The 27685-nt window shown below is 49.8% G+C and overlaps 2 protein-coding genes across 2 annotated transcripts in view; both read right to left on the reverse strand.

Annotated features, from left to right (window-relative positions):
- Bin2 (bridging integrator 2) overlaps nt 1–10128 on the reverse strand; it is a 28110-nt gene extending 17982 nt beyond the window's left edge. Inside the window, exons 1-2 of the mRNA XM_036208402.1 lie at nt 9994–10128; nt 2622–2702 (exon numbers count right to left, since the gene is read on the reverse strand). Coding sequence (XP_036064295.1) covers nt 2622–2702; nt 9994–10074 — 162 coding nt within the window. The 5' untranslated portion in view covers nt 10075–10128. The remainder of the gene's footprint in view (nt 1–2621; nt 2703–9993) is intronic.
- Nucleotides 10129–13927: 3799 nt separating this feature from the next.
- On the reverse strand, nt 13928–27395 carry Cela1 (chymotrypsin like elastase 1). Its single transcript, XM_036208970.1, has 8 exons — nt 27356–27395; nt 26660–26742; nt 24462–24562; nt 22646–22771; nt 20911–21047; nt 19535–19680; nt 14701–14850; nt 13928–14145 (listed from the first exon to the last, which is right to left on the reverse strand). Exons 1-8 carry the CDS (start codon nt 27393–27395, stop codon nt 14128–14130), a joined length of 801 nt encoding a protein of 266 aa, XP_036064863.1. The 3' UTR covers nt 13928–14127.
- Nucleotides 27396–27685: the final 290 nt, after the last annotated feature.

The raw sequence follows: 27685 nt of genomic DNA on the forward strand, positions 1-27685 counted from the left end.
TTTGCCGTGTGGGTTCTGGAGACTGAACTTACGTCATCAAGCTTGGCAACAAGTGCTTTCCACCCACAGGGCCATCCTGCCAGCTCAATAATCAAGATTTTAAAGGCTTTGAAAGAGTTTTTGAAGTTATAAAAATTAATATAAGGGTTGGAGATAGCTCAACATTTCAGATCAGTTATCACTCTTAACTAATGAGCCATCTCTCCAGCCCCACATATCATTCTTTCTTTACACCCTGTTCTTTCTTCTGAAGAGATCGAGTATGGGAGTGAACACAGGGAGGCGGTGGCGTCGGAGGTGGGCTTCAGGGCGGTGGAACCAGTCCTGAGCACCATTTCATTTCTCAGACCCGGCCATGCTCCCTTGAAATGTCTAGGCTAATTAATCCAGCCCTGTTTTCTCACTTGGCTGGGTGTCTGGTGTGTTGGCTCTGTTCTCAACTAGCAGGTTACTCCACTTCTCTGGCTTCAGTTCCCTGTCTATAAATGAGGGTAAAGCCACTTCTATCTCCAGATCTGCTGACCTCATCACTACTGCCCTCTGAAACTTCTCCATAAAGAGCCTGAGTTAGTGCTTTCCCCATCATACAGACAGCCCCCAGCCTGCGAAAACGAACCACTCTCTGCAGAAGCTCCACCAAAGCAGTCAGCTATGCAGACCTGGGTCCCAGCAGACTCAGGATGGAAGGTCCTTGCTGGGGCCTCTCAGTCACTCAGCACAACAACAGCAGATGGCACCCCCAAACCTTAGCGAGTGTTGTCAGTACTACAAAGGAAAACACTACATGCAGTACTTCCTGAGGAGAAACACCTCTTCCTGTACTGTAGAGGGAGGCTTGAGGGAGGCAATGAAACAATACTTAGAGAGGGGACTCGACAGAGAGGGCTTGCCAAGTGTGCACAGAGCCAGGCTTGACACCAGCACCATGTTAACTGACTGTGGTGATGCACAGCTATAATCCCAGAAGCCAGGAAGAGGAAGCAAGAGGATCAGAAGTTCAAGGCTGTCCTCAGCTATATAGTGAGTTCAAGGCCAGAATGGGCTTCATGAGATACAGTCTCAAAACAAAACGATGGAGGTCACTCTGGAACCCAGGCAAGTGGGAAGGCCTTAGAAGAACTGGGCAGCTGAGTGTGACAGCTGATGTGGAGCTGAAATGGATGGGTGAAATGATCAAAACACAGTACATACATGTGTGCAAAAGTCAGAGAATGAATTTCAAATGCTGAAAATAAAGAGCTGATTCTTCACCAGTAATGACTCACAGCTATTCATATCATATGTGAAGGGAGACATGATGTGACTCCTGACGGGAGAGTTTAGGGACACCTATGAATATTATTGCTACCAAACAAAAATGAAAACCTAAATCGAATCAAGCTTCCACATCTCTACATCTACAGAAAACATTCAACAGCTAGCAAAAAGCTGGGCATGGTGACACATGCCTTTAATCCTCACACTTGGGAGGCAGAGGCAGGTAGATCTCCGAGTTCCAGGCCAGCCTGGTCTACAGAGTGAGTTCCAGGACAGCCAGGGCTATGGAGAGAGACTCTGTCTCAAAAAACAAAATTAAACAACACCACCACCACCACATCCAGCAGAACATCAATTGCAGGCGACTGTGGACTAGCTCTGCTCTCCACACATGCTTCAGGGAGGAAGGTGGAGAGACACGGGAGCAACCAAGACTGGCTGCTTTCCGGACGACCCGGTTCCATTTCCAGCCCGGGATGCACAATTAGTACCAGGCCAACCAGGTCAACTAACTAAGAAGATTTTGGTATAATCCAACCCCAAGAAGAAACAACCCTAAAGTCATCTTTTTAGAAACTGCACACTTAACCATAATAGATTATATTTATACACCAGATATCACAACTGTAGGATATGAAACACGGATGGCTAGAGCCTACAGAATCATTGTTTTAAAAATCATTTTCTTTTTTCTTATTTTGTGTGTGTGTGTGTGTGTGTGTGTGTGTGTGTGTGTGTGTGTACACGTAGGTTGGTCAGAGCCAAGGAAAACATGGAGATCAAAGGACACCTTGTAGGACTCGGTTCCCTGCCTCTACCCTGTGGGTTCTATCGTTGAATCTCTCCAGCTTTATTTTTGTTTTTGTATCTCAGGCTAGTCTTGAACTTGTGACCTTCCTGCTTCGGCCTCCCCAGTGCTGAGATTATAAGTGACCATGCTTGTTCCCTTTCTGCATATACTTTCTGATTTGTGCTCATGAATATATGTTTTATAGGGAAATAAATGGGGTAGGGGCTGCAAACAGCTGCTGGAGTCTGGTGTGGGCCCAGCAGTCCTGTGCTCCTGGCCTGTGCCATTTGACCTGAGACTCAATAGTGTTGGAAGTGCACCGCCATGAGATGGCCGTTTAAGTGAATAACCTGTGTATTATCAAGAACCTCAGCAGTCTCTGTGCTGAGGCGAGAGCCACCATGCCTGGCTAATGTAGAGAAGAGTGGGCCCTTGTGGACCAAACAGGGCAACAGCCAAGGCGAGTCCCTTGCTCCTCAGAGAAAAGGAGGAGCAGCAGGGCTATAAGATGCCTGCCTCTGGAGTCTTCAGGGACTCGACCCTCCATACTTCCCTCCTCCACCCTCCAGGGTACCTGTTGTTGGTAGAAGTTGCTGGCACTTAGTTCAAATCGCTCATCTTTGGTTTCTACAGTTTTCCCCAATTTCTGCAGAACCTGGAGTAAAAGACAGAAAGGCCACAGGGTTACAGTCAAGTCTCTTATCTGTTGGACTTGGGTGTAGTTAAAGGTCCAGTCTCCCCTCAGCTCAGCAGGGTCAGGAATGTGACCCACTGCCAACAAAAACAAGGTTTGTGGTTCTTCTCAAAGTGGGAGACCTGTGTGTGTGTGTGTGTGTGTGTGTGTGTGTGTGTGTGTCTATGTCTGTGTCTGCCTGTTCATTCTCCATCACAGTCTCTCCTCTCTTCCCTCCCTCTCTCCTGCTCGCTCTTTCTCTCTCTCCCCTCTTTTGATAAATAAGTCGTATCTTTCTGGAATCTCATTATTTGAGCAATGTGTTTTGAATGTTTGCTCCGGTGCTGGGCTGAACTGCACCTCTAGCCAAAAAGTGATTTGTTTGTCTTTTGAGACAGGTTTCTCTGTGCAGCCCTGGCTGTCCTGGAACTGTAGACCAGACTGGCCTTAACCTCAGAGATCTGCCTGCCTCTGCTGGGATTAAGGCCCGTGCTGCCACACCCAGTTCTTAAACTGATTTTTAAAAGTGCATAGAAGATTACTGTCCATTAGCGACCACTGTAACTCAAGCGTGGGGACAGTCCCTAGTGCTCTGACCCTTCGTGAGCTTCGGCTCTCCACATTCCTCTCAGCAGGCTTGACTATGCAACAGTTTATTCTTTGTCTCTTAGTTTGCTTGTTTTAAGATTCTCAAATAAATTCACGAACTTTAGACCCACAGCTCTGGAACCTGCACAGGACCAGACTAGGCCCTCTGCATATGGGAGACAGTTGTGTAGCTTGGTCTGTTTGAGGGGCCCCTGGCAGTGGGATCTGTCCCTGGTACAGGAGCTGACTTTCTGGAGTCTATTAACTATGGTTAGACACCTTGCTCAGCCTTGGTACAGGGGGGAATGGGCTTGGTTCTGCCTCAACTGAATGTACCAACTCCCCATGGGAGCCCTTACCCTTCTGGAGGAAGGGGTGGAGGGTAGGTTGGTAGGGGTAAATCTGGGATGGGGTGGGGGAAGGGATAGGAGGGGATCTGTGGTTGATATGTAGAATGAGTAGAAAAATTTCTTCAATTAAAAAAAGAAAGAAAGGGGCTGGAGAGATGGCTCAGAGGTTAAGAGCATAGACTGCTCTTTTAGAGGTCCTGAGTTCAATTCCCAGCTCCCACATGGTGGCTCACAAGCATCTGTAATGAGATCTGGTGCCCTTTTCTGTATACATAATAAATAAGTAAATCTTTAAAAAAAACCAAAAACCAAAAATAAAAACAAAGGAAAAAAGGCAGTTAAAAAAAAAAAAAGAAGAAAGAAAGATTCCTGAATAAGCCCCACTGTTAATTGTTACAGACTCCCATTCCCTTTCCTGAATATCCTAATGACTTCTCTACTTTGTCTGCTGTGTAAGTACAAAACAAATGTAAATAAGTGAGTGATAAGCACCAGTTCGCCTTTCTCACACTAATCTCTCCTTGCTTTATCCCATCAACAAGCCCATCCCTCACTCCCAAGTGCTTGACGCTTTGGTACTTGCACGATTTTCCATCATTTTTAATTCTTTGTATCCATCTGTCTCTGTTCCCTTCTATCCTCCACTCCTTGGGTACTTACTCTGCTTTTTCAGTCACGTTAGTAGGAAGGAGGTGAGGCAGGTGTGCCTGGATGTGGGGTTCTGCTAGACTGAGACAGAATAAAGACAGCGCAAAAAGGGGTCCTGACTAACAAGCGAGAACATCTGGGTGTGTGTGCAACTTCATACAGTCTTCTGGGAGGGTGTGGCTCGTTCAGGGTGTGTTATGGGGAGTGGCAGGGAACGGAATTAGATAGGTTGACTGGGATCTCATTGTGAAGGGATTTGAATCACAGAGCTGTGTGCTTAGGCCTGTGCAGAAGGCTCTGTGTGGATACTCTGACCCGCCTCTGCAGTCTTATGGGAGAGGGGAGGTTAATATTGCTCACATCTTAGCTCTCTTTGTGGTGATTAAGATCCAGGCTTCTGCCGGCAGTGGTGGAACACACCTTTAATCTCAGCACTGGGGAGGCAGAGCCAGGTGGATCTCTATGAGTTCGAGGCCAGTCTGGTCTACAGAGTGAGATCCAGGACAGGCACCAAAACTACACAGAGAAACCCTGTCTCAAAAAACCAAAAACAAGGCTTCTGCAGACACATAGTAACTCATACCGTGGCCTTCCTATTACCTGGCTATAAGATAGTTATGCCCAGGGATACACAGTGAAATATTTTTGTCTTGAAGCTCCTGAGGGATTAAAAGAGACTATGTATGCAGGCTGCTTCCTCTAGCTGCCTGCTAACTGTGTCTAGTTTTTGTTATTGTTTTGTTTTTGTCTTCTTGAGACAGGGTCCCACTATGTAGCCCTGACTATCCCAGAACTATGGCCTCAAACTCAGAGATCTGAACTCACAGAGATCTATCTGCCTGCCTCCCTCCAGAGAGCTGGGATTGAAGGCGTGCACCACCATGCCTGGTTTTGCTGGGTCTAGTTTTGTTTCCCTGCCTATGCACGGCAGGTGTTTCCTTTCCTTCAGCCATGTCTGTCTTTGTTGGTCTCTAACTCTACCTCATTCTTTACCTCCCCCCCCCCTGATGTGCAGTCCCCATCCTCCCTGGCTCCACCCTCCCCCTCACCAACAACAAACACAGTTCTTCCCCAGAAAGTTGCAAAACCACCTTGGTGGTGGCGCACAGTCCTCACTTCCTTTTCGCTGCTCCTCCCTTCCTTTGCCCTCTTACTGTTTCTTAGGTGGGGGTGGGAAGCGAGAAAACTCAATCCAGAGTCACTACAGAGCACAGCTAAGGGCACAGGCCACAGGGCTTCATGGGGCACCAAGGCTGAGAATCTGCTCACCATCGCTTTTTTTGTTGTTGTTTTGTTTTGTTTTGTTTTTTTGAGACAGGGTTTCTCTGTAGCTTTGGAGCCTGTTCTGGACTAGCTCTGTAGACCAGGCTGGCCTCGAACTCACAGAGATCCACCTGCCTCTACCTCCCAAGTGCTGGGATTACAGGCGTGTGCCACCACCGCCCGGCTTTTTTTTTTCCCAAAGACTATAGCGCACACCTTTAATCCCAGTGCTTGGGACGCAGAGGCAGATGGGGATCTGAGTTTGAGGCTAGCCTGGTCTACAGAGCAAGTTCCAGGACAGCCAGGACTAAACAGACAGCACCTGGAATTCCCAGATGGTGTCCCATCCAATTTCTAACCAGGATGGACCCTGCTTAGCTTACCAGATCAGATGGGACTGGGTGTGTTCAGAGTGTGACCACAGACCCACCATTAACTCTTAGATGGAAAGGTGAAAGAGATAACCTGGAAATATTTATCATCTCTCTGGGCCTGAAGTCACTTGTTGCTATAGCAACAGGTGTCTGTGTTGGGTCACATACCGCAGTGGAGATGTTCTTAGACCCTTGGAGGAACAAGATGTGTCTATATGCAACAGATGTCTGCTGAAAGAATACATCTGTATGCATGTCTGTTAGAGTATTTAAGACAGTCTTAATTTGTAGCCCAGGCTAGCCTCAAACTTACAGTGACTCTAGTCTCAGCTTGTTGAGAGCTGGAATTACAGGTGTATACCACTATACCTGGCTAAATTCTACTTCATGATCTATTCCTAATGAAAGCTCACAGTACCAATCCCTAAAGTCCTGCCCTGAGAATTCTACTCTAGTTAGCCTGGCCAGGCAGCTGACGAGCTAGATTTCAGATACTTGAAGAGCAGAAGTAAGGGCTAACAAGTGAATGTAAGGAGATGGTGAATGTGGGTGGGACATGTTCCAGGGTCACCTGACCCATTCTCCTAACTTTTCTATAGAGTAGAAAGGACACATCTTTAAAAATATGCAGCCTACTTCTTTGATGGCAAGAACCTTCGCCAGAAACAGCACCCCCCATCCTCCAGCCCTGCCTAATGCAGTTTAGTTAATGCTGTCAATTGAGGTAATGTGAGTAGGGCTAAATGATAATGTGTAGGGTTGCCAGACCCTTGTTTCAGGTGTAATGACTCTAATGGAGTTATGAAGAAAGTCTGCAGACAACACTAACTGGAGGCCCTCCCTAAGAACCCTCCTGTGTTCTTTTAGGCTTTTCTCCCAACACTCTCCTGATCCAGCTGCATTTCTCACTATTCTGCCTTAAGTGATCTGCAGGCTCAGGCCACGCCCATGCTAGCCTCCCTCTCCCTCAGCTGCAGGCTCAGGCCACGCCCATGCTAGCCTCCCTCTCCCTCAGCTGCAGGCTCAGGCCATGCCCTGCTAGCCTCCTTCTACCTCAGCTGCAGGCTCAGGTCACGCCCTGCTAGCCTCCCTCAGCTGGAAGGCACTCTTACACTTATCGGAGGGAACTACTGACCACCCATGTTCCCATTTTAAACTCTGCCTGTACTAGAAAACCTTCCACCCAGTCTTTGCCCTCTAAGTTCCCACAGACGTGCATATCTTAGGCAAACAAGTAGACTCTAAGCTTCCGGAAGACAGGAGCTCCTCTAATTCACCTCGTAACACCCTCTGGGTCCGGCTCAGCCTCCTGAACAAAAGAATCTATTGCAAATATTTGATACATTAAACTCTTGGGGATATAAGCTGAATATTAACAGGGAAAAGAACAACAGAGGAGTGGTTTTTAAAAACACCCTTGCTCTGGGGAGAACCGAGCAGTCCGCCACAGAGAACTCACAGACAGGGAAGCAGCTAACGGAATGTGAGGGTGCATCCTCATGCTGCATTCAGCGGGAAGTGGGAAACAGAACCAGAAGGGCGCTTCATTCCATTGTGTTTAATAGTTGGCAGGTCTCCCCGCTTCAAAGGACCATGAGCCTGTGTACAAGTGTTTCCTCCTCAACCAGCTCCTCCACCGAAAGGGTTTGCGGGGCCCGGGACCCGCACAGATGGCAGAGAGGCCCATCAGGAATGTGGCAAGGGGAGAAGAAGGAGGTAGGAACTGAACTTGGGCCACCAGGCTTAGCAGCAAGAGCCGTGAGCAGCAAGCCACCTGCAGCCCAGAGTGTCTTCTTCACTGGGACATTCTCTACCTTGCTCTCAGTAACTTCCCAATACTCTAGGACTCTGGCTCTCCCATCCAGGCCGTTTCTCCTGTAAGTCCAGTGCCTGCCTAGGCCAGCCCTGAACTCACAAACTCCCAGTCTCAGGTGCAGGCTACCTAGCAAGTTCCTCAGGGCAGACTCAGTTTGCGCCTCTCTCCCTAGCTCGTCAGGGTCCAGAAGAACAGTGTGCTACCCGAATGACTCTGAAGTTCAGGGCCACCTCCTGTTTTCAACTTGGTCTTAGTATATAGAGTTTCATAGAGAACATCAACCTCCTCATTTTATAGATGAGAGACCTGAAGCCAAGAACAGAACATTACTTAGGGAAGGTTTTGAGATCTAGGCTTCAAGGACACAAAGAGCTCTAAACCCAAAGGTATCGTGTTGACAGCAGGCCAGAGGAAATCAGGCAAAAACAAGTGATGCCTGTGGATTTCAAACATGTTCTCTTTCGTGGTACCCAGGATTCTGCTCTCACACTAAGCCGCATTTGCCAGCCCTCACCTCAACAGCTCACGTTGATTTGGTTTTGTCTTTTGGTGTTTTTTTTTTTTTTTCTTTTGCTGTGTACATCTTCAACCCCAGTGCAGCTTTCTCTAGGCGAGCTCCCTGACCCCACTGATAACTAGACCTTCCCACAAGCACTGTGCTCAGCTCTATCGGATGTCCAGTTAGACGGCCTCCAAGAGGCAAAGTTACGGCAAGTGAGGTAACAAAGGCTGGCCACACAAAACCTTTATTCTCCTCCTGTCCTTCACATGACCTCAAAGACAGACCGATATAGAGCCCTCCCCTCCCTCTCGGGAACTGAGCACCAAGAACAGCATCTACAATGGTGTTCCACCATTGGCAATGGCCTGTGGAGAGCCGGCTGCCCTTAATCTTCTCCAGCGGCCAGTGTGCCACCTCCAGACGGTAACAGATCTTTCCAGTGTTAAGTGTGGTACGTATTTAACTGCTCCAGAGATCGTACGCTCTTGTCTTTTAGCTTCTGCGCCTCCCCACAACCACCTTTTCTATAGGGTGTTGGTAGGTGGTGGCTAAGCAAAGAAAATGCTCCAGATGTTAGAATCAAAATACCTTTAAAATGTGTAGGGAAAGGGGCTGAGATGGATCTCAGTTGGCAGAAACTCTGGGTTCAACCCCCAGCAGCCAAAGGTGTGAGGGCACACGCCTGTAATCCCAGTATTCAGAAGCTAGAGGGAGGCAGGGAGACTGGAATTCCAAGTCATAGTGAGTTTGGGAGTGCAGGAAACTGTCTCCAAAAATAAACAACTGAAGCGTGTTGAGGACGGTGGCTCACACCTGTGACCCCACAACTCTGAAGACTGAGGCTGCAGGATGAGCGTTGTGCGTTCAAGACCAGCCTGGGCTACATTTTAAGACCCTTTTCTCAAAAAACAAACAAGCAAATAAACCGTGAAGAGTGTCCCCATAACTCCCCCCCCCTCCATGTAGTCCTGGCTGTCCTAGAACTCACTCTGTAGACCAAGCTGACCTTGAACTCACAGCGATCCGCCTGCTGCTGCCTCCCGAGTGCTGGGTTTAAAGGCCTGTGCCACCACACCTGGCTGTCTCCATAGTCTGAATGCATGGGCAAGTTATAGGGGTCAGCTGAGTAGGGTGGCTATTTCGGGAAGGGCACAGGGAGGCCTTGGGTCACCACCAAGGCAGAAGGGAAGGTCCAAGAAGCAGGACTGGCTACTGGGCACAGCTCCTCCTCACCCCAACATAGAGTCTCTTGTAGCTCAGGCTGGTCTTGAACTCAGTATACATACAGCCTAGGATGCCACAAATTGTCCATCCTCCTGCCCACTGGCTCAATTCACCCCAGTTTAAACAGCTCTCAGGGGTAAAGGGAACTGTGTAGACTATCCTGGTCCTCAGTGAACCCCTTAAACAAATTAAGTGGGGCGACTCACTGGCACCACGGCCGCTGTCACTTACTTTGGGGGCCAGGACCCTCTGATGAATTCATCACCTGGGAAACGCCCTCCTTGCTTTACGGCTGGGACAAATCTGCGACTCCGTGGGCTACCACCATTGTGCCTTCCTGTCGCCTTTTCTGGGCCAGGCCGAGGGTTGCAGAGGGCTGCGGGGACAGCTGTCTCCCCGGCTGCTGCTGCTCCCACCTCGGCCAGTGTTCAAGGACACCCACTCCCCGCTCGGGGCCTGGGCACAGGACCCTCCTGCTCAGCCCGGGCCCCGAGGCAGGGCTGCCTACCTTCTCCTGAGCCCTGCTGAACTTCTTCTGCACTTGCTTGGCGAAGAGGCCCGCGGCTCCGCCCGCCTTGCCCTCTGCCATCCTGCCGGCTGCGGGGCCGCTGCCCGGTCCTGTGGTTTCTAGAGGCCCCCGAGAGGAAGTGCGGCCTCCCAGCATGCCTCGCGCCAGGCCGAGAGGGCGGGCCTTCACACCCTGCCTGCAGCCTGCAGGACCTGGGCGGCCTGGACCACCCCACCGCCACCCTGCGAGGACCAGTGGGCACGCCACCGTCCAGCTAAACCACTGGGCACGCCACCGTCCAGCTAACCACTGGCACGCCACCGTCCAGCTAAACCACTTGGGCACGGCCCACCGTCCCAATTCCTGCGAGGACCAGTGGGCACGCCACCGTCCAGCTAACCACTGGGCACGCCACCGTCCAGCTAACCACTGGGCACGCCACCGTCCAGCTAACCACTGGGCACGCCACCGTCCAGCTAACCACTGGGCACGCCACCGTCCAGCTAACCACTGAGGCACACCACCATCCAGCTAAGCACTAGGGCACACCACCTTCCAGCTGCCTGGGAGGACCACTGTGGCAGACCACTGTCCAGCTCAAGTGCTTCCCCAGGCAACAGGCTGGCATCCACGGGGGCATTTGGAGCTGAGAGGGCAACTGGGTTGTTCTGAGGAAGTTGGCCAAGAAGGGATTGTTAACGGTGGAGTTTGGTTGGTGCACAAGACCATCTTGGGAACGCTAGCCCTGGGGTGGGAAAAGAATGGCCCCGTTGAACAGGGTCTTCGAATGTGTGCCACTGGTTCCCAAAAGCTGAACATCACCTGAAAAGGACTGAAGTGAGGGACAGATAAGATTGAGTTCCACTCAGTGAGGACATTCAGAGGACCAGAAACCACCGATGGGCTGTACAGGTATTGATGCTGGGTGACTATGTCTCAGCCTGGGTTGCAGTTTAGATGGCTCTAAGCCTGGAAATTGTAGGGACAAGGGGCAGAAGGTGGGCAGAATCCAGATCTGGATTTGAAAGGAAGACTGGAAAGAGAGATGAGGTCCTCAGGAAAGGGGATGTCATGAATAAACACGAATAAAGTACTGAGGAGGAGGAGCCAGCCAGGCGGTGGCGGCACACACCTTGGATCCCAGCCCTTGGGAGGCAGAGGCAGGCAGATCTCTGTGAGTTGGAAGCCAGCCTGGTCTACAAAGTGAGATCCAGGACAACCAGAGCTACACAGAGGAATCCTGTTTCAAAAAAAAAAAAAAAAAAAAAAAAAGTAAATAAATAAAGTGCTGAGGAGGAGAGCACCAGAGAAGCCTGAACTGGGCAATGGCAAACCATCCTATCCAGTCAGCACAGCATGTTAGATGGACATAGGGCAGGAATTTAGACCCAGATTATGCAAACTGGGGTGGGCCAGCAGAGATTACAACTATGGTTTCTCTGGGGGATAGGTCTTCTTCCAGTGAAGTTCCGCCTGATCACTTAGAAGGGAATAGCTGAAAGGTATGAATGGATATGAGGTTTGGGGTAACCATTTATTCCAGAATCTCAGAGAGCTGGTAAAAGCCCCTCAAGGAAAGGAAGATGTCATAATTGACTTCCTGTGGGATGCAGAGGGAAGCTGGAGGCCTGCCAAAAATCTCCTGCCATTGTTTTCAATTTCTTTCAGCCAAATAGACACTGTACTCAAGGTCAGCAGTGCACCAGGCATTGCAGTACATCCGGAAGCCAAGCATGACAGGCAACCCCCACCCCCACCCCCGTCTCGAGGGGCTTAGTGTGGCGGTAGATTGGCAGATGATCGTCCCATAATGCGCTTGATTCGTTTATGGGGGTGGATACAAATTTTTCAAGCAATAGGTGGTTAGGGAATGGATGTTAGCTTTGATAATGGCCTGGAAAAGGCAGATTAAGAAGGCGTTCATATAGACTAGGAAAGAGCAGAGAAATGCGGAGACTCTTGGTCCTGCTGAGATGCTGGAGGAGATGGAAATGGCATCCAGGTGTCATTAGCAGAAGCCTAATCCATATGTCCCTCCCAGGATGTCACAGAACTTCAGCAAAGTGCCCTGACTATTACCTTCTAAGAAACACTTTTCTTTCTTAGTGTTTGCTTGAGACAGAGCTGTAGCCCACGCTGCCTGGAACTCAGGCACTCCCGCTTTGGCCTTCCAAGTGCTGGGGTTGCAGATGTGCACTACTCTGCCTGACTAAGAAGCTGTTTGGTGCAATTGACTCATTGCTACGGAGGGGAAAGTAAGATCAAGCTTGGGAACGCGAACGGGTCATGCAAACAGGCATGCCACAGATGGCATAAGCTGGTTTAAGGACTATGGGCCTTTGTTGGGCTAACTACCTTTGATAAAAAACAAGAAAATAAAACAAAAAACTGTTTCTCATAACAGGAGGAACTGATAATTCTCCTGGATTACCCCAACTCCCCTGGGGTGGAGTTAGGACAGGACTTCAGGCATCCTGACTCCAGTCCAGCCTGTCATAGAACACACAGTGATGTAGAGGTCATTGCACACACAGTGATGCAGAGGTCATTGCACACACACTGATGCAGAGGTCATTGCACACACACTGATGTAGAGGTCATTGCACACACAGTGATGTAGAGGTCATTGCACATACACACAGTGATGTAGAGGTCATAGCACACACACACACACTGATGCAGAGGTCATTGCTCACACACTGATGCAGAGGTCATAGCACACACACTGATGTAGAGGTCATTGCACACACACTGATGTAGAGGTCATTGCACACACACTGATGCAGAGGTCATTGCTCACACACTGATGTAGAGGTCATTGCACACACACTGATGCAGAGGTCATTGCTCACACACTGATGTAGAGGTCATTGCACACACACTGATGTAGAGGTCATTGCACACACACTGATGTAGAGGTCATTGCACACACACTGATGTAGAGGTCATTGCACACACACTGATGTAGAGGTCATAGCACACACTGATGTAGAGGTCATTGCACACACACAGTGATGTAGAGGTCATAGCACACACACAGTGATGCAGAGGTCATTGCACACACAGTGATGCAGAGGTCATAGCACACACACAGTGATGTAGAGGTCATTGCACACACACTGATGTAGAGGTCATTGCACACACACAGTGATGCAGAGGTCATAGCACACACACAGTGATGTAGAGGTCATAGCACACACAGTGATGTAGAGATCATTGCACACACACACTGATGTAGAGGTCATAGCACACACAGTGAGGTGGAGGTCATAGTGCATACACACTGGTGTAGATTCTGTCTCTCCTGCTCCAGGAGGAGGATCTGCCTGGGCCTGCTCCCCTGCTGTGCCGTCTACTCCCCCAGCCCTCCAGTCCTCTCTTTAGTGATTGCTGTGAAAAGCCGCTTCTCACTAGCCAAAACTTCTCCTTCCAGTTCCCCTCTATTTCTCCCAGGCTATTCCTGACACCCTGAGCCCTGGTCAGGACAACGGAGTTATCAGTTTCCTGGCTGTGTGGGGTTTATAGAGCTCAACATCCGGTTGCCTATTTTAGTCTGCATCTCAAAGTGCTGATTCATGCTGAACTCCAGCCCTGAATGGCGGCCTCTTCCTTTCTGCTCTCCCTCCCTCTCACCCCTTTTCTTCCTTCGGTGTTTCCTCCTCACTCCCCTTCCTACTTTGTCTGGGCTCCTCCGTCTGCTGGCATCTGACCTCCTAACCCCTCAGCTCCAGGACATCCTGAAGCTCCTGTCATCCAGGAGCCTGGAGTTAGCTCCTGTTCCAAATACAGAGCAAAGGGAAGAGCCAGGCCATGGTGGTGGTGAAATTCATCTTAGGACTTACAACTGGATTTCCTGCAGGGTGCTTGATCATAAATACAAACACACACTATGATAATACAGTCAATTTTATTTGCCTTTCTGTATCTGGTTCAGTACTCTCAGAATTGTTTTTCATGCCCCTCTTTGCCCCATTGGGGATGAACCCAGGGCTTGGCACATGTTAAACAAGTGGTCTACCGCTGAGTGATGACCCCAACCCTTTCTCCTTCTTGCTGACTTCAAGTCTTATCGCAGAGCTAAGAACCATCTTGGGAAGGCAAATGTTGACTCATTATCTTGACTCAGGAAAATGTTCAATTGGAGGCTATGACCTGAAGGAAAAGACAGTTATGTTCTCAGTCAGTAACCTCTGCCCGCTTTATTTCCTCACTGATTCTAGGTGAGTATGGCAGTGCACTGGGTTTATGGGGTGCTCAACAGAAAACAGGTTTCATATGTGGCAGGACACTTCAGTGTTAGCCATATAGCCAAGACGGGCAAGGACTGATCTTAAAATCGCAATGAGCCAAGATTCATGGAGCAAGGCTCCAGAGTGTGTTTGGTGGCTGGAAGGCACAGTGACGTGCAGTGTGGCTCCATGGCTAGAACAGCTAGGCAGTAAGACATCTTTCACAGGTGAAAATTAGGGCATGCTTCAGGGAGAGGTGGGTGCTTGGAGTGCAGGTCTTTCTGAAGCCCTCCCTTGGCTTTGATTCAGGATAGCAATGTGTGTGCTTGATTCGGATTAGAATAAACTATAAAGAGCATGGTGGGGGGTGTGAAGGGGGCCCCTGTGGAGGGAGGGAATGGAGTTAGGGGTTCCCTGCCTAACGCGGACACTGCCTGGATCACCAGGGAGCTTCAGCTCAGTGTTTTCAGGAACTCACATTATTCATCCAGGAGATGTAAGCAGAGACTCTCGTGAAGACTGTGGGCTTCCTAGAGACGTTACAGCCCAGGTTGGACACAAAGCTGGTCACTCCATGGACAGAATACTGGCCATTCACCAAGCAGTGGAGGGGACCTCCAGAGTCACCCTGTCAGAAAGAGCAACAGAATTCTAAAACTGCAGCTCACTTCCTTCCCACCTGTGCACCAGTGTGCGCCTGCACACACACACACACACACACACACACACACACACACACACACTTAAAAAAAAAAACAATAATAACCTAAAGTTATATGCACAACTGTGGAGAGGAAGGATAGCAATAAGACATCGACCCCACATCCGAGGCAGGAGGTGAGTGCTGCAGGGGTGGGGGGTGGGGGTAGCGGTGGGGGTAGGGGTGGGGTGGGGTGAAGGATGGCGGTGAGAAAGGAAGACTTCCATTGTGTGGATGCAAAGGAAGTGGAGGTCCGACTCAGACCCCGCGGTGGGAACAGGGTGGCCTGCAGTTTTAGATCTCTGCAGCTCTTCCCCAGGGCTGTCAGAGGACGGCTTTCCCGAGGCGCTCTCCTTCCACACGGGGTCAGAGGACTGGACGCAGGCCATGAGGCTTGCTGAGCCAGCTTGCTGGCAGGCTCTAACATTTGCTGCTGTTTGCTAGAAGTGGACCCCATGGTTTCCTTCACACAGGCTAAGTCTGTCTCTCTCCCCTCCTCTCTCCCCGTCCCCACAACCCTTCTCTTTCTTTAGACAGGGCTTTGAGGGGATCAGAGAGATGACTCAGTAGCTAAGAACACTTGCTGCTCTCAAAGAGACTCCCAGTTCTGTTCCCAGCACCCATGTGGTGGCTTCCAACTGTCCATGACTGGTTCCTCTGCAAGTGCCAGACACGCCCGAGTGCCCATACATACATTTATTTCAAAGCAGATTTCAAAAGGTTAGCTGAGCTGACATGGTGCCACATGCCTGTAATCCTAGAACAGGAATCTGTGAGTTCCAGAACAGTCTGAGCTTCATAGAGAGTCCCTGACTAAAAAAAGGTTAGCTGAAAGTGGTGTCCCCTGGGGAGGGGACAGTGTTAACACGACAGACGACTGTCCCGTTCTTTTCTACCATTCACTATTAAAGGTTCATAGTCTCATTTGCCAACACAAGCAACACGTTTAGCATCCATAAAAATTAAACTTAAAAAGAAAAGGAGGCAGGGGAGATAGCTCAGTTTGGAAGGTGGTTAAAGCCAACACAAAGACCTGGATTTGATCCTCAGAATCCAGATTAAAAAAAAAAAGCCTCATGTAATCTCAGCCCTGAGACGATGAAGGCAGGCAGCCCTGGCCCTAGCTTATTGTGTAGATTAGAGGATAGTAAGCGACTTCGTCTCAAAAATAAAGGTAGACAGTGCCTGAAAATGACATCACAGGTGTCCTCTGCCCCATCCCCGACACACACTTGTACACACAGATAAACACGCACAAGAAGAACTAGGGAAAGTGACCAAATTTAAAACTGGAGCTAATTCTTCAAAGAGCTCACTATAACCCTGAGTACTCAGGAAAAAATGTTTTTAGATCATTTTACTTACATATACACAGAAAAAAAAATCGCTCCCACCCATGTTCTAGCAAAGCAAGGGGAGGAAAGTTAAAATTTATTGCATGCACATGTTTTGCCTGTGTGTACGTCTGCATCACGTGTCTGCCTAGTGTCCTCAGAGGTCAGAAGAGGGCATCAGACCCCTTGGAACTGAAGTTAAGGAGGTTGGGCTTCCAGAGAATCATCTCTCCACCCCACCCCTCAACAATTTTCTTGAGAATATTTCAGAACTAATGGAATGGGGGAGAATTGAGAGTGTATAATACTATGACTTTATGCTAATTGGCACGAGAAGGGAATGAGCTGGACAAGATGGAAGGTGTGGCTAGAGATTTAGGTCAGAAGTTCTGAGAAGGCGCAAAAGAACCCAGTGTGGATGTGTAAACTGAAGCCAGAGAGAGCCGCAGGTCCTCTCGGAGAAGGGAACTCACTCAGGCCTCTGAAAACCTCAAGGCCTACTATCTGGGGGATCTCCAGTAAGAAAGGATCTGGAGACACATGTATTACAAAGACTTGTCAGTTTGGGGGAATACAATTCTCTAGCTCTTCAGAATTGAAGGCCCTTTGGGAGCAGAGGTGTGCGAATTATTCAGGCAGGCTGGACTTGAGGAAGGAAAGGAGACCTGGAAGAGGTTGGTTGTACTAGGCATTAGCCTGTCTCTCTTTTAAAGTACTATCATTCTTATTATTTATATTTATTTTGAGATAGGGTCTAACTAAGTACCCCAGGCTGGCTTTGAACCCTGAGGTCCACCCGCCTCTGCCTCCGAGTGCTGGGATTAAAGGCATGCGCCACCGCGCCCGACATTGTGGTGTTTAAGTTTTAGCAGTGAAAACTGGAAAAGCAATGGCTGCACAAAGTCCTTTGGTCCTTCCATCCCGTTGTAACTAGCACTCCAGCCTCCTAAGGACTTCTCTTCCCCTTCCACAAAGCTGGGGCCCTGCAATCAAACCACATTCCTGAGCCATTGCCACGAGCAGGTAGAAAACCCAGCCCAGAATTAATCTATCCCCTCTTACTAGGTCTCTGAGAAAGAGTGAGTGAAGTGAGGCCAACCTCACCGCCTTGAAGGACAGTCCTTTCCTGTTCACTGTAATTATCTTAGGCATGCGAGCAACCTTTGCCCCTTCATTTTAAGCAGTCAAGCTGACTTCCTAGTTCATGAGTAACCAGAAGCAATAAAACAGAACACCTACCTACAAACCTGTTCCCGTTCTGGGAACATCCGCCACCTCCCACTCCCCGCCCCCAGTTAAAGCCAGCACCACCTGGGCTCTGCCTTCCATCCTTCCCTTCCTTCCTGGGATCGTGGGCCGCCCATTATCCTTCTCGGTCTCCAGGACACCTTCCTCTCTGGCCATTGTCACCCTCAATTTCCTTCCCACTGAAAGATCCGTCTTTCCATGGCTTCTCTCTCTAATGCCACCAGACTGTCCTTTCCCTCGTCCAGGTTCTTGAAGAGTGACCCACATTCCCTGAAGAATGTTGTTTCATCCTTACCTGTGAACGGTGTTGCTGACCTCACCATCTACAGATACTCTTGCCATGGCAAACAGTTACCAAATGAGCCACTTACAGCCCTCATCCATCGCAGCTAGGGGATGACCTGTCAGTCACTCCCCAGCTCTGTAGATCCTGTTGAATGCTTTTCTGTCCCGTCTACAGCCCTTCCTAGGATCTGGGTGTGTTCTCTATCCTCCACCCACCCCTGCAACAGCCAAGCCTTTCTGTTCTTGTGGATCTCTCTCAACCCACTCTCTTTACTATCCTGCACCTTTTCCTGAGGTCAGGGATCACATGTGTTCCCAAGGACATCTCACCTGGCTTTCTCTCCCGAGCTCCATTTTTAAAAATTTTATTTATTTATTTTTCTATTCTCAAGATAATCTCAGGTATCCTGGGCTGGTCTTGACCTGGCTTTGTAGAGATGATCTTGATGCTCTGGGCCTCCGTCCTCTGCCTCCCCAGTGCTAGGATTATAGACTCGCACCTCCATGCCTCATCTGTGTGACACTGAGGGAACCCAGGCTTTATGCTCATGTCACTGTGCTCACAGCTGAAAGATTATCCTTTGGTTTTTTGTTTTTGTTTTTGTTTTTGTTTTAAATGTTTTAAAAAAACATTTCCAGAGGTTATAACCATAGCCAACAGCTCATCAGCCATACACAACCAGGCGGCAGGCTGGACATGGCTTGGGGGTCTCTGATCCTAGCTAGTTCTAGCAGAAGGGAAGACCTCTTGTTCCCCTGGTGCTGTGGGCCGGATCCATGTCGCCCCTTCCTCTGAATGACTCCTCTCTTTTCACCTGGTTCACTGGTACTGAACCCTCAAGACTCCTTGCAGGTTCCACTATCTCGGGGAAGGTAGGTCTTTCCTGACTATCTGGGGATCTCCATGTCACTCTGCTTGTCTTTACCCAAACGTTTAGCCACAACGTTACAACACCACACTTGGTTCCGCAGCGCTAAGACGCCACACTGCTCTAGATTCCGTCACTTGTTATTGTTTTTTTCTTTCATTTTTTTTTGAGACAGAGTTTCTCTGTGTTGTTTTGGAGCCTGTCCTGGATCTCACTCTGTAGACCAGGCTGGTCTCGAACTCACAGAGATCTGCCTGCCTCTGCCTCCCGAGTGCTGGGATTAAATGTGTGCACCCTCACCACCTGGCTCACTTGTCCTTGTTTAACCCTCTCTGGATTTCTAGCACCCAGCACTGTTCCTGGCATGTAAGAGACATGTACACAGGTTGGAGGGTACTGAGCAACCTGTGACATGGTTTACTGTGCGTTAATCTTATCTCAGTTGAGAATGCTCTGCATTGTATAAGATTATAGAACGGCTCAGTGCAGGTGCCTCTGCTGTGCCCAACTGCACCCACTGCTGCCAACACCAGAGGAAAGGGCAGCGGCGAAGAAGTTCAAGAAACAGGATTGGGAGCTGCCTTCCACGCAGTTAACCACCACCCTCCCCAGGCCCAGCCCCACAGCTACCGTTAAAAGAATTTAGGTCACAAGCAACTTCTAAAGACTATACACGTACGTAAACACGGGAGTGTTACGGCCACAGAGCAGCTTTTGAGGTAAGGCTATTGAACAAGTCCCTTTCATAGTCCTTCCCACTTTGAGGTTCTGTGATAGAGTAGAAAGCTGAGTCCATCCACGGGTGGAAAAGTACGTGAGGGACTTGAGGGTGAGCAAAAGGCAGAGAGTCAAAAGGGGCCCACTGCGTGTACTCACCTGGCATCCCGAGCGAATCCCGTCTCCCCCAGCACACACCATGGTCCTCTTCACTGTAGAGCCCCAGTAAGAGGAGCTGGAGCAGATGGCATAGTCCACGCTGGGCAGGTATGCCTGCTGCAGGGTCTGAGACAGCTGCCCATTGGCTGAATGGGATTGACATTGGAAGTCAGCACAGGGAAGAATCCTTCCACATCTCATGTAGCCAATGTCTTATTGCTCTCTCCTTCCTGCTCCTCATCCTCCACTCCCCCCTCCTCCTTCTCCTTTCTCTCCTCCTCTTCTTCTTTCTTCTACAGGGTCTCACTATGTAGCCATAGCTGTCCTAGAACTGGCCTTGAACTCACAGAGATCAGCCTGCTTCTGCGCTCTGACTGCTGGGACCAGAGGCCTCTGCCGCAGTGATTTATCTCCACTTCCTAAGAGCTGAGTTCAGGGGTTGGAGAGATGACTCATTGGTTAAGAGCCCTTACTGTTCTTGCAGAGGACCTGAGTTCAGTTCCCAGCACCCTTCTGGGCAAGCACCCTCTTCTGAATTCTGCAGGCCCTGCACTTCATACATGTGTAGACACATACATGTACACATAGTTAAAAACAATAAAAATGAATCACTTTTGAAAGGAGCTCAGTACAGCTTTCCCGTATCTGGCTCTCTTGAGTCTTCAAAACCTTTTTGCATCTGATGCCATTTCTGTAGGTCTTTACAGTTCTTTCCCGTTGTAGAACCACAGTGCTATTACAGGAATTGAGAGCTGGATTAGAAGCCTGTCTGTGTCTGCCCCTGGCTTTCCCAATAGACTCTGCTCAAGTAAGGCCTCGACTCTTCTCCAGGAGCCGACTCCTGCCTGTGGCTGCCAGGCCTCTGTTTCCACGTTCCTAACCGCCTCTGTTCACAGCTCTCCCATATTTTCACGTCGTTTGGGTAACATTCCTGCCTGAAACCGTCCCATGATGAGGAGAGGGGAGCAGAGGCCTCCTCTGCCCTGTGACTGGATCTGCAGCCACCCAGGTCTATTTATTCCAGATCAGCTGGCTACCTGTCTGTGCAGGTGCAGAGACCGCCACAGTGAGGCGCAGGCAGATACCTGTAACCAGTCACATGACCCGGTGCTTTACTTTCTTTTGTGCCCAATTTCCTAATGAATAAGATAAGGGCCAGCACAAAATAATTTCTCTGGTAAGTTTTTCTTTTCTCTCTTCTGTTATAAGAGTCTGTGAACCTCTGGCTCAACTGTATCAGTGATTTGATCTGTGGCTCTCTAGGTCGTCGTCGGTCTCTGGCTGTAAATGTCTAGGATCACAGAAAATAATGCCCAAGGGGCTCACCCATGTCATCAGAATCTCGGTGGTGTACGGTGGGAGCGTGCACAACTTACTTCTGGTCTTTCCCCAGCCTGTGATGTAGCAGGGAGTGTCGTTTGCCAGGATGGTTCCCTCCTGGGGCAGAACACCCAGCTGGATGTAGTTATTGAGTGTAACACTCTGGGCCAAGCGCAGCAGGGCAATGTCATAGCTGCAGGAAAGAAGGAGGTGGTTTCCTCACCAGTCAGGTCTGCTGTTCACAGGACTCAAGTCCAGTCCTGAGCACCAGGTGCCCGTAATTCCAGCTCTAGGCAATCTGCACACATGTGAACACACACACACACACACACACACACACACACACACACACACACACACACACACACACACACACACACACACACACACACACACACACACACACACACGCACACACACACACACACACACACACACACACACACACATACACACACACAGGCACACAAGCACATTTAGAGGGGGCAAACTTGGATACAGTTGAGCTGCCAGACATTAGGTGTGTACCAGCACCACCTGCTGGTGGGATGTTGGAATTGCAGCCTGGCTCTGCTTCGCAACCTGGGGTGGTGGACAGCCAGAACCATGAACACGCAGGTAGTGTGATCTCCGTTTCGGAGTTCTTAACAGGTACAATTCCGAAACATCTGTCAGTATCATACCAGTTACTTGAAGCCACCCCTACACACTCTACAGAACAGAACACCTTTTTAATCTTTTGTGGTGTGTGTGTGTGGGGGGGGGGGTCAAGCTCAGGGTCACATGTAGGCCAGTGTTGGACCAGGATCACAAACTTGCACCAACATCCCCTTCCGTGACCACCATTTTTTCCTAGTTCGAGGAATTGAACTAGAGCCTCAAGCATGCCAGGCAGGCACTTTGCCACTGAATTATGTCCCCTGATCTTGTTTTACTTTTTGGCAGACAGGGGGCTAGGTGTTTTAGAAACTGGGTCTTTCTGATCCCAGGCTGTCTTTGTTCTAACTATGTAGTTGATAATGACTTTGAACTCCGATCATCCTGCCTTAGCCTCTCAAGTGCTGGGCTTACAAGACTGTCCCATTAAGGGCGGCTCCCTAACCACCAAGTTAATGATTGCCTTTCCAAAACTTTACAACCCACCTTTAAGAAAATTCCCCAGGGGCCAGGGTGGGGCTCAGGGGTAGAGTACTTACTTGCCTGGTATGTTCAAGGCTCTGGGTTCCTTCTACACCAAAACCAAACCAAAATGAAACAAAATTTCCTTATATGGATGAAGTATATTCCATAGAGGGAATAAATAACAAAGAACAAACAAAGCTCTGGGTGGTGCCGAGATCCTAGAATCCCAGCACTGGGAAGGCAGGGTACAGGCAACCTTGGCTACACAGTGAGTTCAAGGCCAGCTTGAGTTACAGGAGAGACTCTCTGAAGACCAAAACCAAACCAAACTACCCACCCCCAGAAAAACAGAGGCATTAAAACAGACACGTCCTCCCACAATGCAACTGTGCAGCCCCACCCCATCCACAAGAGATAAACTTGGAGCTCTTCAGGCATTCAGGTGTGTTCTTGGCCGAGAGGCCAGCACATGGCCTGAGGCAGGACATGGGGCTCTCTTCTAGGCTCCACCCACGACTCAACAAGGCCAGGCTACAAAAGCCACACACAGGAAGTTTCAGGCCATCCCTCCATTCTTCCCACTCCCGCCCAGAGAACAAGTGAGGGAAACAGGGGCCCAGGGGCCAGGCGCCCCACCCCAGCGCACAGCCCCTCTAGTGTCCTGCATACCCCGCAGCCACGTTGTCCCTGTTCCAGCTGGGGTGCACCACGATCCTCTGCACGCTCACGTACTGCTCCGTGCCATCGTTCTGGCTCAGGTTGTGATCTCCGACCACCACACGGAAAGTCATCTGGCTGGAGAGAGAGAGGGAAGCTGAGGGACCTCCTCCCCGCTTAGAGGAGGAGGTCAGTGGTGACAGTTTACTTTAGGACAGGAACTCAGTTCATCTGACCCAGACGGGAGGGCAAAAGGTGAGGACACAGCGAGTCCCCCCATCCCCTAAAGTTACCAACTTGTGGCAGCAGAAAAAAATACAACCAGCTGCACATTCTCAGTTTATTAAGCTAACAATATAAGTCGAATATGATAGTACTCGATGGCACCTATCCATAAGGGAAATAAACCTGTTGGTCTCTCTCTCTCTCTCTCTCTCTCTCTCTCTCTCTCTCTCTCTCTCTCACACACACACACACACACACACACACACACACACACACACACACACACGTGTTGTTGTTGTTGGTTTAGACAGGGTCTCATCCCAGGCTGGCTTCAAACTCCCAATCCTCCTGCCTCAGCTTCCTGTACCAGGGTTACAGACGTACATCACTATATATGACTTAGACCTGAAACTCCTAAAGTGTAGTCCAGGACCAGCACCTTTACAGTCAATTGGGAACTTGTTGGGGTCTGGGGAGACGGCTCAGTGGGAAAGGGCTCACTCTGCAAACCTGAGGAGATACCTCTGACCCCAGCTCTGAGGCAGAGATGCGTCCCAGGGCCTCGATGCTCAGCCTAGGGAAAACATCAAGTTCCAGGCTCAATAGTGACTCTTCCAAAAATCAGATGAAGTGATTGAGGAAGACTTTCTGGTGTTGACCTCTGACCTATACACATGCCCATATGGGCAATCCCACACCTGTGTACACTCGTACACACATGCATGCCCCCCCCCCCCCAATACAACCTCAGGCCTCACCCGGGACTTGCTGTATCAGAACTCTGCTCAGGGGACTCTGATTCTATGTGCTTCCCATGTGATTCTAATGTGTTCAAATCTGGGACCTGGGCAGGCAGGATGGTCCAGTGGATAAAGGCACTTGTTATGCAAGCATGCAACCTGGGTTCTATGCCTGGGATGGGAAAATCAGCTCCACACAGATGTCCTCTGACCTCTGTATATACATCATGCTGTGGGCCCCCTGTATCCTGCACAGACACATTCACACATACAGACACATACAACAACAACAATACTACTACTACTACTACATTCTAACTTTTTAAAAAGGAAACTAGGGCTGGAGAGATGGCTCAGAGGTTAAGAGCACTGCTCTTCCAGAGGTCCTGAGTTCAATTCCCAGCAACCACATGGTGGCTCACAACCATCTGTAATGAGATCTGGTGCCCTCTTCTAGCCTGCAGGCAGAACACTGCATACATAATAAATAAATAAAATTTAAAAAAATAAAGTAAAATAAAGGAAACTCTTGGTTGTTACAAGCAGGGGAAAATGACCAGTGCTCAGACGCTGAGTCAGCGTTGAAGTGTCTCCTCCGTTATCTGTATTATTTCCCCACTTCAGAGATGAGAGACTGGGAGAGCACAGAAGGTCACATGGCCATAGATACTGGAACGAGATTTGAATCTGGACCTGCTGGACTCTAAAACTTGTACTTCCTCTATACTGTCCCCTCGGTGACCCCCAAACACAACTGGGCTCAGCGATGACCCTCTGCCAGCCCTGCCCTGAGAAGTCCAAGTTGCACATTCTTCCAAAAGGATCAGTCGCTTCCTCCCAGGGGCTCAGGAAACCGATCTCACCTGTCCACACAGTGAGCAGCTGTCATCACCCAGTTGCGACGGATGAGGGTTCCTCCACAGGTGTGGTACCACAACCCTCCGGAACGGTACTGGAGGGAAATCTAGTCGGGAAGGAAGAAAGCAGGGAGGGCTGGAGTCATCTTCTAAAACTCCGGACATTATTCATCTCTCTCTCTCTCTCTCTCTCTGGTTTTTTGAGACAGGGTTTCTCTGTGTTGCTTTGCCCCTTTCCTGGATCTCGATCTGTAGCCCAGGCTGGCCTCGAACTCACAGATCCGCCTGCCTCTGCCTCCCGAGTGCTGGGATTAAAGGCATGCGCCACTACCACCCAGCTCAAAACATTCTCTAACTTCCTGCACCGGGGATAGCAAACCAGTTTCCCCCTTGGCCGATGGCTCTCTACTGGCTGGAAGGGGCTTGCTGAGGAGAGGTATTAGTTGCTTCTGGGGTTGCTGGAAAGAGTCTCTACCATTTGATGACTTTTGCTACACATTCATGAGAAAGCAAAGGCACACAGGCACCTTAGTCATCTCTGCACTAGGATGTTGCCATGGGTTAAAACTCAGGTTCTTTTATGGTCTCCTTTCCAAAAGGGAGCCAAGCATTGCTCCCTCGGCCAAGTCCTACAGGTTCAGGTCTCAGGGTCCCCTCTTCAATGTCTTCTAGAAGTACCCCAGCCTCTCACATCGGGGAGGACTTAGAATGCCAATGGAATACTCGTTTTTTAAAAAAAATCAGTTTGTGCCGGGTGGTGGTGCACACCTTTAATCCCAGCACTCAGGAGGCAGAGGCAAGGCGGATCTGTGAGTTTGAGGCCAGCCTGGTCTACAGAGCAAGATCCAGGAAAGACGCAAAGCTACATGGAAAAACCCTGTCTCGAAAAACAAAAAAAAATCAGTTTGTATTTTCTCATTTTGCACAATAGATCTACTTCTGAAAATTGGGTTCAGACTGCTGTAAGTTAAATTTAATTGTAATTGCAGAATTCCTCTGGAAGTTATGACTGGTGAGCAGCTATTGTGCTGACCTTATGTATTCATATCTGCATTGAGTCAGTCCTGTTGAGGATGTGAAAATATGGGGCTGGAAAGATGGCTCAGTGGTTAAGAACACTGGCTGCTCTTCCTGAGGACCCAGGTTCAATTCCCAGCTCCCACGTGGCAGCTCACAACTGTCTGTAGCTCCAGTTCCAGAAGCTCCAACACCCTCAGACACACATGCAGGCAAAACACCAGTGCATAGGAAATAAAAATAAATACAGTTTAAAAGGGTGTGGAAACGTTAGCCCCTGTGTGAAGTGGTGGATGCATGTATGTTTTAGGGCGTGTGGCACTTTGGGGTCTGCCTCGAACATAGTCTGTGACTGGGTCACACAGGCTGTCGCACAGGCTGTCACAGGAATAATGAAAACAGGTTGCAAGGAGAGGATGTAACTCAGAGGAAGAGCATTTGCCAGGCACCAGCAAGGTCCTGGGTTCAAGCCCTCACACTACAGAAAGAAGGAACGAAGGTCGGGTCACAAGTAAAATCACTCGCTGTGCAAACCTGATGACCTGGGTATGAATCCTCAGAATCCCCTGGGTTCATCCCAGCACCTAGGAGGCAGAGGGAGGCAGATTCTGTGTGTTTGAGATCGGCCTGGTCTATATTGCCATGTCCAAGCCAGCCAGGGCTAACATGGCCAGACCCTGTTTCACACCGCAAACCCAAACCTGGATGTGGTGGTGAACACCTGTGATTCCCAGCACTCTTGTGGTGAGGTGGGAGGTGGAGACCGAGAGAATGAGCTGGAAGCTTGAGGGGTCAGTGAGGGAGGGAGGGAGGGGTCAGTGCTAGTTGGAAGTACAGCACAGAGGCTGGAGTGTGGGAGCCCCTGCTGCAAGCATGGTGGAAGGCTCTAGCTGCCCTGTGGCACTCTGGCACTTTCTCTGTGTCTGTCTGTCTATCTTTCTGTCACACACACACACACACACACACACACACACACACACACACACGCGCGCGCCCAGGAGACTGGTGTATAAGTTCCCTTTTGCTTTTAGAGTTCCACCTCAGTTTGGTCCCACACATCCTTAAAATTCAGAATTAGACAGCAAGTGAGCTAGCAGCCTGAGGGTAAACACACATACACGTGAAAACAAAATTTTTCGGGGGAGGGCATACACGGCATTTCTGGCCTGGGCAGGGGGACCACCCACCTGAGATGGCCAAGAATTCCTCTGGACCTCAGTCCCTCCAACCACCCGTGCGTTAGTTTCTGGAAAGTCCTGGGTGCTGTGTCCTTTGTGGGGCAGAAGAAAGAAAAGTGGGTGATGACTAAGCATGGGGTCAGCGGGGCGGGGGTGGGAGCGGCAGCTCGGCTTTGAAGACTTAGCTTTGTCTGCAAATTCTCAGCTCTCCGGGGGCCCAGGCCTGAGCTGTCTGCGCCTCTCTTGCCTCTTTTGAAAACAAAACCTCAGAGCACCTCCTGCTTCTTCTCTGGGGTGTTCGAGAACTCTGGCTGGCAGGGGGAGACCTTTGCCAAACTACCAGGCAAGGGGCCCACAGGTGCCCATGCTCTTCCCTGGCTCAAGGTCACCTTGAGGGCCCCCCTCCCCATGCTTTGGGAGGATTCTCCAGAAGCCGTGGACGGCAGTCCAGAGGGTTGGTGGGGAACCCCTGAAGGGGCTTCTTTATGCTTCTTGGCCAGGCACCTGCCACCCAGCGGGCACCTGCACGGCAGTCAGTCAGAGCTCCTCCGTCCTGCCTCTCTTGCTCCAGAAGGTTTCTGCTGGACTGACAGGCACAGCTTTCCGCCTTCCTCTGAGACAGAGAGCTAGCCTGGGTTTAGAGACTTGCTGACCGTCCTGCTCAAATCCCCCTCCCTCAGAGCTCCGGCCAGAAGACCCACTCACCATACAGGACCAGGGACACGAACACCAGGAGGTGCAACATGTTGCCGAGAGAGCAGACCACTGCCCCTTTGCCATGAGCTGAACCCTCTTTATATCCCTCTTATCAGCAGCTTTGCTGACCTTCCTCCTGCCAGCTGGGCAGGGCTGTGGGTAGAAGGCAGGAAAGCACAGGTGCCATGGAAGTACAAAGGAAAAGTTTTCAAGTCAACTCATTTATCTGTTATTCAAAGACAGAACAAGGTCAGCACTCAGTTAACCTGTTTCAGTTGAAAAGCATCCAGAAGATGCTTTTTTTTTTTTTTTTTTTTTTGAGGAATAAGATGGAGGGAG

Source organism: Onychomys torridus, chromosome 16 (assembly GCF_903995425.1).
Source record: "Onychomys torridus chromosome 16, mOncTor1.1, whole genome shotgun sequence".
In the NCBI taxonomy this organism is placed as follows: Eukaryota; Metazoa; Chordata; class Mammalia; order Rodentia; family Cricetidae; genus Onychomys; species Onychomys torridus.